Below are 17,117 nucleotides of genomic sequence, written 5' to 3' on the forward strand. Positions count from 1 at the left end.
TTGGCTTGGATTAGAGCGGTGGGAGAGTTGGAGGCCAGAGAGTCTTGTAGGAGGTGTGTCCCCTAGGATCTCTAAGGAGCTAAACTCAGTTATATACTTGATTCACTTCAATTATATATACTTGATTCAGTTCAATTATGATCATCTGTAGGCTGCTTTCTATTAGGCTGAGTGTTGTTGTTGTGTGAGATGCCTGTCGTTTGCGATAGAGGATTTAGAGTTTTGAAGCTGTGTTGCTGAGGTCCACCCGAGGAGGGGGATCCTTGAGCTTTGTGTTTTCTTCTTATGTTTTTGGCCACGTCTCAGGGTTGTTGAGACTCTGATATGTTTTTGTCTATCTGAAGTAGAGAGTTGGTTTGTCTGTGAGAATGGAAACATAGTCTTCTGTTATGTTGCTTCAGTTGTGATATGTGTGTTGATTTGATGAAGTTGATGGAGTTTGAGCACTTGTGTGTGTGAGTCCAAAGTCTGGGGACTTGTTTCCGAGTCAAATCTGAGTTAGTCAGAATCAGATGAGAGGTTCAGGGTCAGCTCTGCCAAGCATCAGTATAGTGAGTTGAAGGTGTAGGGGGCCTGCCCTGGCTTGTTAGTTCTTGGGAGAAGTGTTTGTGAGTCCCAGCTGACTGTCAGGGGTCTATCAAGAGTCAGCAATAAGTATCTCATAGTCAGTAGCAATAAGTATCTCATAGTCAGCAATAAGTATCTCATAGTCAGTAGCAATCAGCTGTTGTCAGCTGAGGATATGTTGTGTTAGATCTTAGTAGTGAGTTCTGAGCCTGAGAGTGTAGAGGTGTCAGAGGACATTGGGGTGAAGAAATTCTGAGTCAGCTATCAGTTAGGATAGATCTTAGGTAGTAGGGTGTCAGCAGTGATGAGAAGCTAACAGGATCAGAGAGGCTCTAAGGGTCAGAGCTAAAGGTTAGATGATCTTTGAGGAAGGTTGGAGAGCCTGGAGGACATTTTTTTGACTAGGACAAGTGGAGGATTTCAGAGGCAGAATCTGATCAGTTCTGAGTCAATTGGGAGGTGTATTGGTCAGCTGGATGCCAGGAGAGGCTTTGAGTTGGAAAGTCGGGGCCATTGGAGGTCAGTGCTTACTTGAGAGGATAGTTTGAGGAGGCAGTTGGGTCAGCTAGGGAGGTTGGGAGGGTGTTTAGGTGTCCAACGAAGTCAGCTTTCTACTAGAGGGCTGAGGACAGGAGCCAGGTTGACTGGTGCCCTTGGAGCAAGGATTTCGGTGTCCCCCAATTCTAATCCCATTATGTTTTCTTCTTGTTAGAGGCCATCACCCACCCACCACACAACATTCTAGGAGGGGTAGCCTACCCATCAAACATGAGTGAAGCTACTCGTATACCGTTATGGTAGGCATAGGGAGCCATGAGGGACAACTTGCAAGACAAATTGAGCCACATGTCGCTTCAAAAAAAGTGAAAGCTCTTATTTTTTTAAAAAAATTGTAGTCGTGGACTCCTCGTGGAGGTTCTTACCTTTATTACTATTATTACGCTTTGTCCTACACCATCTCCTGAGCCTACATTTAGTGAGACTATATAACCTCTACAGCCATGCTCTAGGGTTTACATTTTGTGAAGCTTCTCATGGTTTAGGGTGCTCCATGTAAGGGCTTTGTCATTAAGTTGTCATGCAGCAAACACCATACCTTTCACTATTGACACACACACATAGAGAGAGAGAGAGAGAAGGAGAGGAGTCATAAGGCTTATTGTTTACACCATGCAACACAACAAATGGATCAGCATTAAATCCTTTTATGCTAGAACACATCATAAATAAAAAATTAGTCTCATGACTTCAATTTTTGCCTTTTGTACTCTCCAATCTTTTCTACAAATCTTCACCTTTCCCTTATGAATTAATCATAAGAAACACATTTAAAAAACTCACATTCCTCTAAGCACTCACTAACTTTTGTAGAAACTCTCTAGTTGAAAATGCCTTATTCAATCTAGTTCTTTTCTAACATAGTTTAGATCAATATGTACATGATTGCATTCTTACTTTCAAGTTACATGCTAGCGTCTCCAAACCATGTGCTTATTTTTTTTTAGTATGGTAGCAATTGAAGCTGCTTGAATTGTACAATAAAATATCACCAACCTCCATAATGATGGAGTGAATGCTTTGTAGATGTCTTGAATCATCTTGGTGTCTCATTATACAAGAATACCTTCTCATCATTAACAAACCCACCATGGCCATATGGAATATCTTCATATGCTAATGTAAAATTTTTATATAGAACCATATAACATATCATATTCTCGTGCTACAATCACCTTATATGATCTTGGCATAGGAGGGTGACTTGAATGATTGAAAGTTACCATCACTTTTTGGCACACATTGTCTCATTAATCACCTTGATCACTTCAACTTTGCTCTTTCTCTGTGAGTTTTTTCTTTTTCTTTTTTGAGCTTGGTGCTTCATCTCCACATTGCCTTTTATGCTTCTTAGCAAAATTTTCTCAAATAAAAATAGTTAGAATAATAATAACTTCAGAATCAAAAGTTACATAAGAGGTTACAAGGTGTGATGTATGCAAGAGAACACTCATAGGAATTCACAACACAAAGCATTAAAACTCAAATTGCATAACAACATAGATAGATAAGAATATTGCATTGAGATGACAAAGCCCCACACTCAGGTGCTCCTATGAAGGGATTTTTTATAATTGAACCAAAACAACTAAGCTAGAGATTGTATGCAAGTAGAAGCTAGGGAATAACTCACAGTGATGACTAATAGACTGTGTGTGTATAGAAGGGGCTCACCGTATGGTCGTATATCTATATAGGCATGTATATACAAGAGGTGACTGTGATATGATGGCGTAGGTTTGCGATGTAGACTCATCCTCCCATGTGCTAGCCGCTATCAATCTGTAGACTTATATATGCAAGAGGAAGCCATGACTGACTGCATAGGTTTGTGATGTAGACTCATCCTCCCACGACCATCTAGGCTCATCTTGGCCCCTTGCGGGCCTCACAATGTTAGAACGTGTCGACAGTGAAGTCTACCTACTCCATGTGTGAATTGTTATGGGATAACAATCTAGTGTAGCATGTAACCCATGTGGCAGTGTGCCAAATCTAATCTAGCCATCTCTAATCCATCTGACCTCCTAGGCCACCATCCCATGTATAAGGTTGTCAAACACCCGAGCTGCTCATGGCTACTACTCATCATGGGGGTTGTACAAACACGAATCTAGTCCCTGCCTAGACTATACAAATGGGGATAGAGCATCGATATCCAATAAGTTAAAAGCAAACCAAAGAGAAACATAATTTAATTATAAACACAAATCTAGTTGAGTCCTAGACTATAGAAATGAGGATAGAGCATCGATATCCAATGAGTTAAAATCAAACAAAAGAGAAATATATTTTGATTATAACAAATAAAAGCAAATTTACAAAGTTACGAAAAGAAATGTAGAGAGAGGTGGATCTCATAAGGAAAGACAGAAAACTATAGAGGTGAAGACAAAGAAACAAGATTTACTCCGTTGTTCTACATACAATAAGACTAATAACACTATCATTATTGTTGCAAGGAAGGTTCAATCCTTTACATGAAACCACATAAGAAGATAGCAAAATCTTATTTCTTTCTCTTTAGGAATTGGTCAACATAGATTGAGGAAGCCTACAAGTCCACTTAAAAGATAGCTTAAATGAAGACTTTCACACAAGAAACTCATCTTGCAAGACCAAGAAGGGTCTAGACCTCCCAATCAACCAAGGCATATGAGGATCATTGATATGTTTTGTGGACAAATGGAGGATTCACCCTCTGGGGCCTCAAAGGACACCTTCTTTGTAAACCCTATTCCTTTAGTAAGCTTGTAGCCTTTGCAAATGAGCATATACGTTTACAACCCACTAGGATCTACATTACTTTTTTGCACCTTTTCCTCGTTGCAAAAGCATTTGAGGGATGTTTTAGGCATAATTATATACACAATTCACTTTCTTGTGTCATAAGCCATTTTGCCTTAAAAGGATGCTAATAAATGTCCTTTTCTTACTTCTTTCTTTTGATTTAAAAGGGCCATTCAATTGCTCTTAAATAGACTAAGATAAGGACTCAAATGTAAAATTATCACCTTGGAGAGTATACTCACTCTAGGCTAGGTAGGGGCTTTAATACCCACCACTAAAAGTATAGTAATAGAACAGCCATATGAAGTAGTTAAAGAGGGGGAACAGGGAAGGGGGATGCGTTTATGTTCCACAAAAGTGAACAAAATAAAAAGGAATACAGAAACATCAAGCACCCCAATAAACAATCATAACAAAGCCATTAAATTTAACAGCTTTGTCTAATTTCTTGATTCTTTTGCTAATTAAAAATTGGAATACCACTAAGGTCTGACCGATTCCAAAAGGAAGCCCAAGCCAAGGGCTCTCATCAAGCCTACCTTTGATTGAAGAGGGTAGGTAAAGGTTCTCCATCCTTGCTCACCAGAACACTATGGTCAAGAAGAGGCATTTTCAACCCTGATTTATCTATATATACCTAGATGAATCCAGGAATATGCCCAAGTTCACCTTTTGGGAACGTGCATGTTATATACTCATGGTAGTCAACCCACAAGACTATATAACTATCGAGTCCATTATGCAAAGTATGGACTAGATACTACATCCCCACTAACGTCATCAGTGCCCAATAGTGGATGTAGAACTCTGTATCAAGATATGCTCTCACACACACACTCCACACACACACACACACACACACACACACACACACGAGCATATATTCACAAAGCCCTTCGTACTGAGTGTTCTATCTCCTATTCAGCTACTGCATGATTCAAAGCCTTGATTACACACATATTGCACACATGGGGCATTGCTACAATACTTTATGCAAGAACCAAGAAACAATACCAGAAACGATGATAAGATAATCTGGTAAACATTCCTTTGAAGTGGAGAATTGAAGCACCCTCCTACAGAGCAAGAGTATCAAACCATGTAGAGATGGGAAACAGACCTGTCTTATAAGACCCCACCATGTAAGTAATACAAGCACGGCTATTGTAATGTGTCTCAGTACGAGCTTGCTACAGACGCTCGCATGTGTGTCAAAAGAGGCCGTTGTGAGCTTGCTGCTGCAGAGAGCTTAAATGGGAGAAGTGGCCATGGGAACCAACAGGCAGTCCAATGAGTGTTGGCCGTAGACACCAAAAGTGGCCAGAGCTACTCCAAGAATACAGTCTCAATCTCTATGGAGCGCGGGGCAAACACGGGGGATTGGGTATGGAGAACAGGCCCTTGCAGTGGTCTATCCTGGCTTTGTAGTCTGGGGACAGCCACCTGATGATCAGCCAAAGCTCTGGAAGCAGCAGCAGCATTCTCCCTCCGTGTAGACACTGGCGTGCAAAGGGGTCCTCCGAAGAAGATTGATGCTCCATTATATAGCAGGCTCTCTGAAGGCACGGTTCCATGATTGATGGCAGCATTTTCAGATGGAAAACAGGTTTGGGGGCCACTTTCTGCTACAACTCGAGCAGAGCCTTTTACTGAAGGCTGTACCCCCTCTAAGAGATCACTAGGGTCGGGTTTCCCAATCACAGACCTGAATCTGCCTGCTCCACCATTCCAGAAGACTGCTGTCCTCTTGCTTTCCCTTATGTTGCGGTTCAGTTGGCTGGCTCTGCTTTGTCCAGCATAATCTTCATAAGCAGGAGTGGCACCCATGGGAGGCAAATGATTGACAGACTCGAGAGATGCAGAGGCGGTGTAATAGTTCGACAAAGCATGTCTGAACCCAGTCCGTCCAGGCATCGAGGAGGACATCTGGACTCGGGGTTGGCTCATTGTAGTAAGACGCTGCGGTACATTTAGAGTTCCGAGCCTTCCCTGTGACGGTAAAGGGCTCGTTCCACCAGACTCATTCACACTCGTTCGACTCGGGCTGCTGTAGCTACTCTGGGTCCTCGTGTCCCCTTCATTTTTGCTCCCAGCTCGACCCAACGGATAAACAAGCCTGTGAGGTGAGTAACCACCAGCTTCTCTTCCTTCTCTCCGCCCACCACCGCCAGCAAGCCCGAACTCTGTACTGACACTGCTCCTACTGCTGATGCTGGACGTGTAGTCGGTCTCTGCAATACTCGAGTCGTGTGCTTTCAGCGAACGCAGAACAGATGAGCTCTCTCTAGCTTTTGTAGCTGCACGAGTTGCTTCATCTGGGTTCAACTTGGCCAGTTTCCAGGCACTGATCCTAACTGCACGTCTCTGAAACCTGCTTTCAGGCTTCACAGAAAAATTACCAGCATCAGGATCCACTGTAGAAGGCACCCTACCAGGAGCTAGATGGGGAACAAATTCATCCTGTCAAGAACAACACCATCAATTTTAAAAAATGTAGCACCACCCACTTGAGTGGGCCCCGGGTGTGTACGGAAAAAAAACACCATCAATTTTAAAAAATGTAGCAAAGCTGTAAAAGAAGTTACCTTTTCCCTAAAGGCATTCCGAAAAGAGAGACACATAGAAAGAGGAAGAGAGAGAGTGTGTGTGCATGCATGCCCGTGTATGCACATGCTCGTGAGTGTATGTGTGCACGCATGTGCGTGCATGCAGATGCACGTGCAAGTTCACAGATGTGCATAAGCCCACGCATGCATGCCTGTGTGTATATCCGTCTGCACATGCACATGCGTGCACGCATGTGGATGTGGGTGTGTCATAGTTGTCAATGTCCCAACAGAATAAAAACGGCAACCCCAAAAAGAGACTTCTATACGTAATATAAAATCATACAAAGGGAGATCTCAACCAATCAATAGCACTATGCTGCCATAAAAGCCCCATAGGAGGAGGAGAAGAAAATACCATGGTTCTACTCTCATAAATCTGTTACATTTTGTTTGCGCAGCTCTAGAAGATCCTTGAATATGGGCCCAAGTGGCCAAAGAGTATGAACTATGTCACTCCATATGCTGCAGATACACTGGGTGTCATAAACACAAATACCCTCGAAGGCCTCTGTGCATCTGGTCTTCCAGATATGCTACGCTGTGATACTAGCAATAATCTCCCAGGTGGTGTCAATACTCAGTGGAGGTGCTATATATCGTAACCAGGGGATATCTCCTGAAGCAAACATCTATAAGCTATGCCCCTACGGACAAGAATAATAAGATTAGTACACCCCTTCCCTCAAAAAGAAGCTGTGGGCCAGACTGAGTCAACCATGCAATAGCACCCCAAGTAATATAGATAGTATTACTCTCTCATAAATCTGTTACATTTTGTTTTTGCAGCTCTAGAAGATCCTTGTATACGGGCCCAAGTGCCAAAAGAGTATGAACTATGTCACTCCATATGCTGAAGATACACTGCGTGTCATAAACATGAATACCCTCGAAGGCCTCTGTGCATCTGGTCTTCCAGATATGCTACGCTGTGATACTAGCAATAATCTCCCCAATACTCAGTGGAGGTGCTATATATCGTAACCGGGGGATATCTCCTGAAGCAAACATCTATAAGCTATGCCCCTGCGGACAAGAATAATAAGATTAGTGCACCCCTGCCCTCAAAAAGAAGCCGTGGGCCAGACTGAATCAACCATGCAATAGCACCCCAAGTAATATAGATAGTATTACTCTCTCATAAATCTGTTACATTTTGTTTTTGCAGCTCTAGAAGATCCTTGTATACAGGCCCAAGTGCCAAAAGAGTATGAACTATGTCACTCCATATGCTGCAAATACACTGGGTGTCATAAACATGAATACCCTCAAAGGCCTCTGTGCATCTGGTCTTCCAGATATGCTACGCTGTGATACTATCAATAATCTCCCAGGCGGTGTCAATACTCAGTGGAGGTGCTACGTATCGTAACCGGAGGATATCTCCTGAAGCAAACATCTATAGGCTATGCCCCTACGGACAAGAATAATAAGATTAGTGCACCCCTGCCCTCAAAAAGAAGCTGTGGGCCAGACTGAGTCAACCATGCAATAGCACCCCAAGTAATATAGATAGTATTCATTCCTCAATCTGCCCAAGAGCTGGGCTATAGATACCCAAATCCTACGTGCTCCTTTGCACTCCAATAAGCAATGATACACTGTCTCAGATGGAGCTGGATTTTAGGACAGAGGGAACCACGCCATAAATAGATCTTCATTGGTTGGTGGGTAATCCAGCGTGTAGAAACAGCCAGATGAGGTAGGAAATCTGGCTTCTCCTGTATGAGCGCCAGTCTCTACCAGAATCTCCTCTGAATGGGAGGTGTAATGACATACGCCTCCCAATGAGGCCTAAGAGTGGGAACTCTCTGGTTTGCCCAAGCATGAGCAACCTGGCATTACGCATTGTAACATCAAAACAAAATAAAAACAGATCCAAACGCCATCATATCATGCTATATCATAGGATTAGTTCCGCTTTATAAAAATGCTAACAGCACAAGTTTAACTCATAGACATTCCTAATTCACCAGCCAACATCTCAATGGGGTTGGCAACAGTTCCTCTTAGGAGGTTGGCAACACTTCCTCTTGGGCAAAAACGTAAGAACAGGGTTGGGATCTTGCCAACGCCAAGTTTTGACAACTATTGGTGGGTAGGTGGGTGTATTTGTGTGTGGAAGAGAGAGAGCAGGTGCGTCGTGCACACATGTGCATGCCTGCCTGTGTGTAAATGCAAGCGTGCATGTGTGTTTGTGTGTGAGAGAGAGAGAGAGAGAGTGTGTTCAAACTCGCCTGATGCTCTACAAAGACTCTGGGGGGTGTACACCAAGCTCCTTTGTATTGCAAGCCAAGAGAACTGGAGCCACTCAATCCAGTAGCGGTAGAGCTAGTCGGTGAAGATGGCATGCTTTGCTGCTCTCCATCTGTAACTCCTTGAAGCTCATTCTGTGCCCTCATCGCCACCACGTACTCGTACGTCGTGATTCCCTGTTTGCAAAAAGCACATGATAAAGATGGCACTCCATAGGAGAGGCCAATAACCAAATAAATAAAGGGAAAAACCTTTCTGATGAGAATAAGATGAAAGAAAAAGAGCTCTCCCAGTGGTATTGAGGCCAGTAAAGAGACCAGCGTGCACAAAGCCTGCAAAGTAGGAGACTTTTAGCTTACAAAGACATCTCGAGAAACTATACACATAGCAAGAAGAGCCTTAAATAGCTCAGACTCTGTTTAGGCTTTACCACAACTGTAGCAAAAGGTGCCCTCGAGAAACCATTCCCAAGCTTTTCAACTATTTGCCCATCCACGCCTCTCTTATCCACAAAGCATCGCACCAATACTGCAATTCCTATACCCCAATCCAACACAAGCTGCAGAGCAAGCAATTAATGGATCTTAGTACTGGTGAGGATGAAAAAATAGGTGTGCATGTGCGTGGGCATGTGTGTCAATATTCCAGATACATAGCTTTACAGAGATTTAACCAAGGATCACCCAAGAGAGTATAACCGTCCCTGCAAGCGGAGCATCACAAGGATGACCACCCTCCCCACTGTTCCAAAATAAGCAAAATAAGCAAGAGGGAATGTCCTACGCATCAGCCCAAATACGAGAATGCATGTGTCATGACTACAAGGGGAAACTAGGATTAGAGTTTATCAGAGGGATACAGTCATTGAGCCTACTACATGTGTGGCCTCCTCTCCAGCCAAAGCTTTTCCAGACTTCGTCCTGCACACTTGAAAAGCAGCTCCCCCGCATCGTTGGTCACTCTCCTTTACAAAGAGTCATCACCAGGAGTGGATGGCTCATTTGCTTGGGACACATTCAAACCATCAAAAGCCTTCACATTGAGAAAGAAACATGCATCATAGTCTTCCCTCCTCCAAATTCCCACCGTGTAAGTAACTCCCAACCCCAAACCCCCAGCATTACCATCAGTGGTGGGAGTGATAAGATTCAGGAATTCAACCACACGCATGGCTCCTTCACACAGCTTCCAAAGAGTCCTCACTAGGAGACGGTGGCTCATTTACATTGGGCAGAAAAGCGGTTTAACTTTCACATCCTGAGGGCGGCACATAGAAGAATGGCATGCATTGATAAGTCTCCCCTCTCCCCACTATATGAGTAGCCTGCGCACACTTGAGAAAGAGGAAAAGATGCAAGGCCATTGATGGACCTTGTACAAATGCAAAGCTGCAAGAAACTGATCCCTGTGCTAGACGTTCCCACAGACAGCCTCAACTATGCATGGCAATATGTCCAGCCAAAGCTTTTCCAAATTTGGGCCCAAAAGTGCCTCCCCCCGCCCTTGGTCTTGAACCCCTCTTCAGCAAAGATTTTGCACCATGGCTCTCCTCCGCTCCCCAAAGGTTCTCACCAGGAGTAAATGGCAATTGCATGAGGTAGAAAGCATATTCACACCATTGAGGACGTCATATCGAGAAAATTGCATTTCCGATGCCACTTTCTTTATGTGAGTAGCCTCCCCCCTGGCATTTCCGATGCAAGATTTTGCATACAATTGAGGTAAAGGAAGAGGATGTCTTTCTGTACAAGCAGTCCGAGTGGTTGGATGTCATGTGTGTGCTCGCACATCGATCCTCCTGAGTAAAGATGATTAACTTCCCTTGCATGCATTTGATGGGATCTGTGGAAGTGGTGGTGGTGGTGGATCCACTTCAAACAACCTAGCACCCCTTGCCCCTTCTTTGATCACTCTGCAAGTTCAGATAGGCAGTTTCAGATGTCATAAATTGCACATTGAACGGCTCTCGGAGCCAAGTCAGCTACTGTCAAAGGTTTGCTGGCACCTACAGGACAGCCATTGTCTGTGTCTTGTGGTTAATTGCCAATAGTGGCTTGGCATAGGAGTTGACAGAGGGAAGCTGGTTAGCTAACACCGCCAGTCCACCACCTGCAGACACTGTAGCAAGCCTCTGTCTGGAGAGAAGGAATGGCACAAGACTGTGCGCTTGTTTTCTTATGGCCACCAAAGGACCAGTTTCATCACGTGGGGTACCATTGTAAAATGCCCAGGCAAACGGAAGGTTCGAAAATCAGAGACTCTAAACAATGCAACGTGCCTCTATAAAGAATCCTTACCAGTAAAAGGCTTGTAGCCATCAATAGAACAAAAGTGATGTAATTTTTCCTTCCAACACAGTTGTTGAGCCACTGCATAAATGATCATTTTTAAAAAAAAGTGAGCTGCAAGGCCGGAAGCTTTGGTGAACTTAATTTAATGCTAGTCTTTGAGGACCCAATGACATTGTTCAGAAATTCTACATGAGCTGACATGGCAAGGCATACCCGACAATGGTGATCAAAGCCATCGACACATTTGTCGCAATTACGACAGTGCTTACTAAACTTGCGGACCTGCACAGTCAACAAGATATCACTTTGACAACAAGAATGCACGGAATCAAGACAGCAAGTTTTGCACACTGTGAACATGACAGGAGGTTGATCGTTCATGTATATGTGGATTATGCAAGCCTGTCTAGGTTTAACCATTGCTCACCTCTGCATTGCACAAAGTGCAAAATAGTGCCTCTTCATCTGCAACTGGTTGTTGATGCTGCATGCTGTCATCTCTACAATTATCATCTTGTACTAACCATCCACAAAGTAATCCTCCCCAGCCATAGGTGCCCACTTTTCTATCCACCTCTACACCATATGACCCTACCTGTCTTCCCTCCTCAGTCCAAGAGGCTTTATTATCAAAATCCTTGTCTGAATGTGCAACAGATGAACTCCTTGCAGAAGTCAACAACCCAGGTGGCGACTTGCTGACCCCGACTTGGTTTGCATTCAACTCCAATGAAACACCTGGAATCGAATGGCCTTTGTCCATATTGAAGTGAGAGCTCTGTCTTCCTTTCTCCAAGATCCCTGGATCTGAAGGATCAATAGCCGTGGACCGAAAATACAGAATAAAAACTGCAAGGGCCTGCATGGGCATGTGATATCAATGCATGCATTAGTGCATATACTAGAAATTGTATGGAAATTTTCATGGGTATTGTAATGAGGAATACATACCACTGGAGAATAGAGTGCCATGGCCGCATACTCCAAGGTGGCATTCCCCAGAAAAGGGGCGAAGAAGACATAGAAAGCCACCACGAGGAGTAAAAACACAGTGATTGCCACTACCTGCAACAACTTAAAAAAATTAGCAAAAAACCCATATTTTTGCAAATCGTCACACACACACACACACACACACACACCGCATGCGCAGGGACCAGAAGTGGACTTGTCTCTATATATGAGCCTGCATCTATTATTGAGCCTGATAAACTGAGGGTAAGGATATCATGACGCATGAGTTGCACTAAGCATGATGAGTTTGCTACCGCCCCTGCGCACAGCTTCTTGGCAATGGTCCTAGCATTATATAGCTCATTGCAAAAGTTCTTGAGCTGAGGTCCCAAGCTTCCAGAGTCCAGACATATCCTAACAGGTGAAGTTAATCTTACCTCCAATATAGGCTCAGCCCAAGTTGTGTAATGCTCTACTTTCAATGCTTTCTTTTTTATTCGACTGGCCTTGGGCCCAAGATCCTCCCGTAGTTACTGATTTTTCACCACCTGTAGGTGCTTAATTATCCGCCCATGGATGATGCTGTCAAGGCCATTCGATTCCAGGTGTTTCATTGGAGTTGAATGCAAACCAAGTCGAGGTCAGCAAGTCGCCGCCTGGGTTGTTGCCTACGATGTCATCCACTTGAGCTATCACCTCATTAGCCCCTCAATGCTTGCTTGCTAATGCAATTTCTTCCATCTTACCTCCAAAATGAGCTATTTTATTCCGAGTGTTGATGAGGACTTGAGAACCCTTTCCAGCAAGCCTTTAAATTTAAAAGCCATCTCTTGAACACCCACAGCATCTCATAAGAATAACAAGCTCGCTGGAACACCCACAGCATCTCATAAGAATAACAAGCTCCCAGCAAGCTTGCATGGAAGATGACAATTAGCAATTCTCTTTGAGGGGTGAAGAAGCCACTTAGTAGAGGGGTACATGGTCTACGCAGGTTACTCTCCAAGCTAAGCTCACATCCATGCAAAATTATTATTTATAATCACAAGCAGGAGCTTAAAACCAGTGTGGATGGCTGGACGAAGAAGCCGCTTAGTAGAGGGTACATGGTCTACGCAGGTTACCCTCCAAGATAAGCTCACATCCAAGCAAGCTTTATTAGTTATAATCACAAGCCCTGGGCAAGCCATGTAGACTAACTACAGTGGGATGCCTATAAAGGTAACTTTGCTGTTATAAGGCCAACCACAGTCTTGGCAGCAAGTCAGTGGGCAACTTGGATGTTATTTTACTCGAGAATTGCTTGTAAAAGACTCAGCCTCGCCCTCCTTTACAAAGAGGCCCAAATCCCACTCTCCTCGTTTGGAGCAGTGCATACCCTTCATTGGCATGTGCTTCCATTGATCCTCTCCACTCTCAAGCCATGGCCTTATGTATCCAGGTTCGTAGGTCAGACCTTCGTTCTTTTGGCACTAACAAGGTAACCCAAGATCTGTCACTGCATACAAGGGTGTCATAAGAGGTGGAAATACTGATGATTTACCAGTCTGACCTCCTTAACTTTGCACATATACATCTCTCTAAAAGCATCTTAGATGAAGGAACCCTGGAAATACTGATGATTTACCAGTCTGACCTCCTTAACTGTGCACATATACATCTCTCTAAAAGCATCTTAGATGAAGGATGCCCTAGCAGTGATAAAATGCACAATATGCTGAGACAGAAGACGTTTACTGACAAACTCACATGCACATGCTCTGATTTGCCAGCACATGTAGAAGAGCCATTGCTGAAATTTCTGGTGAAATCTCCGCATACCCTTCCTCTGAATATGTGTTCATGGATGGTGGCATGCAGCGGTGCTGCTCTGATTGCCATGTACTCGTGGAGAGTTTGCACAAGGGAACTATAACCTGTGAATGTCATAGGAAGGCCCCTTTGTGTATTTCATGCATGTATTTCATACTTCCACTTTTTAAGCCCCTTAAATAACACCCTACAAAGTTCACAGACTCTTCTGAAAACGCATAGAAGTGTCCAGAGTATAAAAGCACACAGCGTATTTTTATGTTGAGAGGAGATCCTGAAAATTGGATCCATATACCTTTGCTTAGCTTTCTGAAGCCTATTAGACTCCAGCACACAGACTTTTCAAGACAAGTAGGGTCAATTAGCCATGTTTTCCAGAAGGAATTAGACAAGTGCAAGGCATCTGATGCTTTGCACAAGCACCCCATTTGAGTTAAAGCATGAAGTACACACTCACCTCTACAGTAAATACCCCAAATTTTAAATTCTCCATTAAGAGCTCCAGTTTTAGAGTTCAGAATTAGCTAAAGTAGCTTTAAGTTCAGCCACTTTAAGCAAAACAAGAAGATGTGCAGAGACAACTGACCTGAAATGTGTGAGCTGGGAGTTGCCAGCCGTGGCGTCTCACCATGAGGACAATGCTATGGAAAAAACAGTGGGTATGATAATGTGAGCAAATCCAGCAATACTGAAATCTTGGGTTCAGGGCCAGCTGAGCACAGAAAGCCTCTGATTCAGATCACCCTGTTGGAGATGGCATGGTGGTTGAACAAATTTGGGCTTGACGTGGGCATGGAGCTCCACAGGGTGATTGCATTGGCCTCATGGGTTGAGGTGATGGTGGGCTGTTGTAATAGAAGAACGCTTGCAAGAACGGCATGGCCCAGAAAAGAAAACTGAGAGAGAGAGAGAGAGAGAGAGAGAGAGAGAGAGATGGAGATGGATTTTAGGGAGAAAAGCGCCCAACTGCGGCCCAAGAAAGGTCGAGTTGAGAAGCAACAGTGAGAGCCCACTAAAGATCCGTGTCAGAAAAAAGGAGAGAGAGACAACATGAAGACATGCGCACACACAACACACACAAGAAATGCACAGCCCATGAATGGCCAGCAGAGCAGAGATGGCGCCCACACTGCACAACTCTCTTTGCTGCCCACAAGTAGAAGAGAGCGCGCGCAAGAGAAAGAGAGGGAGGGAGAAAGAGAAAGAGAGTTTAGAGAGAGACCGACCACAAGTCTCTCGTAGCTTAGCTGCCCACAAGTGTGCTTTTCAGCCTGTGTGCTGGAAAAGATATAAAAGTGCACTAGTGTTTTGTAGTGTTTTAGTGGGCTGCTTTGGCAGACGATAAGGGCACAAAACAGAAACCCAGGTACAGGCAAAATCAAGGGTGAGAGTGAGAGAGAGAGAATGTGTGAGACAACATAAAAGAGAGGGGAGGGGGGTGTGTGCGAGAGAGAGAGAGAGTGTGTGTGTGTGGGGGGGTGCGTGCGTGGGGATGGGAGCGGGCCTAATTGCAGGTCCGCCTGGCAAAGGTTATTATTGCAATGCTATGACGCGGAGGAAAGGAAAGTGTAAATGGCAAGCATTGCAAGCAAGCCCAGGACCAAGACTCCACTTTCAACAGTTGCTTTTGTGCAGGGTGTGGCCACCATCCATCCATCCTATTTGCAGCTTTGGACAGACATGTATCCCCAGGATATCGTGGGTACATCCTATATAACTACTTTTCTTCACGTCTCCAATGTTGCCCATTTGTTACCTACAAAGCACCCAAAGTTCCCAACTACTACACACAAGAACAAGAAGAGTGCCTGCCTCAAGGATTCCTTCAAGGACTACCAACCTGGATTTCTTCGGTGCCTCCCTCAAGGATTCCAACCAGGATTTTTGAATTTCCGCGCGAAAATTTACACCACAAACCGGGTTATGTGAGCAGTGCGGATGGCTTCTTCCTAGCAATAGCATCCTTGTCTCTCGAAAGGGAGGTACAAGGTTCAAATCTATCCACTCCCATCGTGGATAGTGAGGCCATGTTATTCGTGTACCCTCCCTCACATTTTTTTTTAAAAGAGGCGACTTCATCAAACAACTGAAGATCATCTCACGAGAACAAATAGAGCCCCAAACCAAGCCACAACAACATCAAGAGGAAATTGTCATCAAGATCAAGTGGGATTGAGGCAGGAAATAGAAGAAAACAAACAAAACGGAGTTGGTGGTCCTTCAAATCAAAGTGAGAGGATTACCAAGCCAAACTAGACTATACTAACATAGACAATAGAGTGGAATATGCCATCTGTAGAGCAAAGCTTGACCTATCACCTACAAAATTGGGCCTAGTAGGATTTCAAAGATATCAAAGAAAGTGTTCATTCTCAATGCCACATTAAAGAATCAAATGGGATGCAAATTGTATTTAATAGAACAAACATACAATCATTGCTTTCAAGAATAGAGAATCTAGGGTTGTAATCCATCAACAAACTAGAACTTTGAAAGGTACAAGGATTTGAAGATAGAGGAGTTCACATCTACATAGCTTAAGCAAGAATTGAAGAAGGCGAGGATAGCATGCAAGGTCAAAAAGTGGGCGAGCCTCCACAAAGGTTGGGTCCTTGTATAGGAGTTTCATGCCTTGAAGGTGACGTACTTCTAGTCTTTGATTGGGGAGCCCAAAACTCCTCTAGCTAAGCCGTAGGGGTTTTTTCATTTTTCTTCTTTCTTTGTTTGTTCACTTTTTAGCCTGATGGTGTCCTCAAGTCATGTATAGGGCTATATTAGCATATGCGCTTGCACTAGTCCCATAGGTTATTTTTTTTCATTTTCAATGGACATTAAAATATCATCATCGTTGTGCTCTCTCTCTCTCTCTCTCTCTCTCTCTCTCTCTCTCAGCATTAAATGCAACTTGCATGATAGAACACTCAAAATACCACTGGCACCTTTTTTAGGTATGTTATATATCAAACACATGAGTAAATCATTGTTGGACCATTAGCATAAATTATAATTTTTAATTGTATTACCACTCAATATATACAAAAGAAATTATGTTAAAAGTTTAAGGAATGACAAATGCATGTGCATAAGTAATAGGTCCATAATGATGGTGGTAGTGTAAAAAGACACACTTGTCCCTCCAAACTTCAAGCTAATAATGGGTGTACCTCACTACATTTCTCTTAATCTTGACATTGATGCCCCTTCATTTCCATGCATACAAGCACACATATGTGTGCACCTCACTATATTCCTCTAAATCTTTACATTGATACCCCTTAATTTC

General features: G+C 43.6%; 1 protein-coding gene across 2 annotated transcripts; it reads right to left on the reverse strand.

Annotated features, from left to right (window-relative positions):
* Positions 1 to 4,936: 4,936 nt before the first annotated feature.
* LOC147609605 (protein S-acyltransferase 21-like) lies at positions 4,937 to 15,872 on the reverse strand. 2 transcript variants are annotated; one of them, XM_086787837.1, is made up of 9 exons: positions 14,421 to 15,872; positions 12,020 to 12,133; positions 11,496 to 11,927; positions 11,282 to 11,350; positions 11,075 to 11,146; positions 9,208 to 9,336; positions 9,029 to 9,109; positions 8,759 to 8,953; positions 4,937 to 6,375 (listed from the first exon to the last, which is right to left on the reverse strand). In XM_086787837.1, exons 1-9 carry the CDS (start codon positions 14,463 to 14,465, stop codon positions 5,242 to 5,244), a joined length of 2,271 nt encoding a protein of 756 aa, XP_086643963.1. In that variant the 5' UTR covers positions 14,466 to 15,872; the 3' UTR covers positions 4,937 to 5,241. The 2 variants fall into 2 exon arrangements, with proteins under 2 accessions (XP_086643963.1, XP_086643962.1); XM_086787836.1 differs by having other exon boundaries at positions 8,759 to 9,109; positions 14,421 to 15,642.
* Positions 15,873 to 17,117: the final 1,245 nt, after the last annotated feature.

The sequence above is a fragment of the Cibotium barometz genome, chromosome 51 (assembly GCF_041138505.1).
Source record: "Cibotium barometz isolate CiBa-2024 chromosome 51, ASM4113850v1, whole genome shotgun sequence".
Classification (NCBI taxonomy): Eukaryota; Viridiplantae; Streptophyta; class Polypodiopsida; order Cyatheales; family Cibotiaceae; genus Cibotium; species Cibotium barometz.

Bases quoted from the DNA above. Each gene is read 5' to 3' on its own strand.
- LOC147609605 (XM_086787836.1), bottom strand. From the start codon at position 14,465: ATGGTGAGACGCCACGGCTGGCAACTCCCAGCTCACACATTTCAG. The intron at 11,351-11,495 runs GTGAGCAATGGT...TTGACTGTGCAG, and splicing joins GCACTTTGTGCAATGCAGAG to GTCCGCAAGTTTAGTAAGCA. The intron at 9,337-11,074 runs GTAAGGATTCTT...CTTGCTCTGCAG, and splicing joins TGGCTACAAGCCTTTTACTG to CTTGTGTTGGATTGGGGTAT.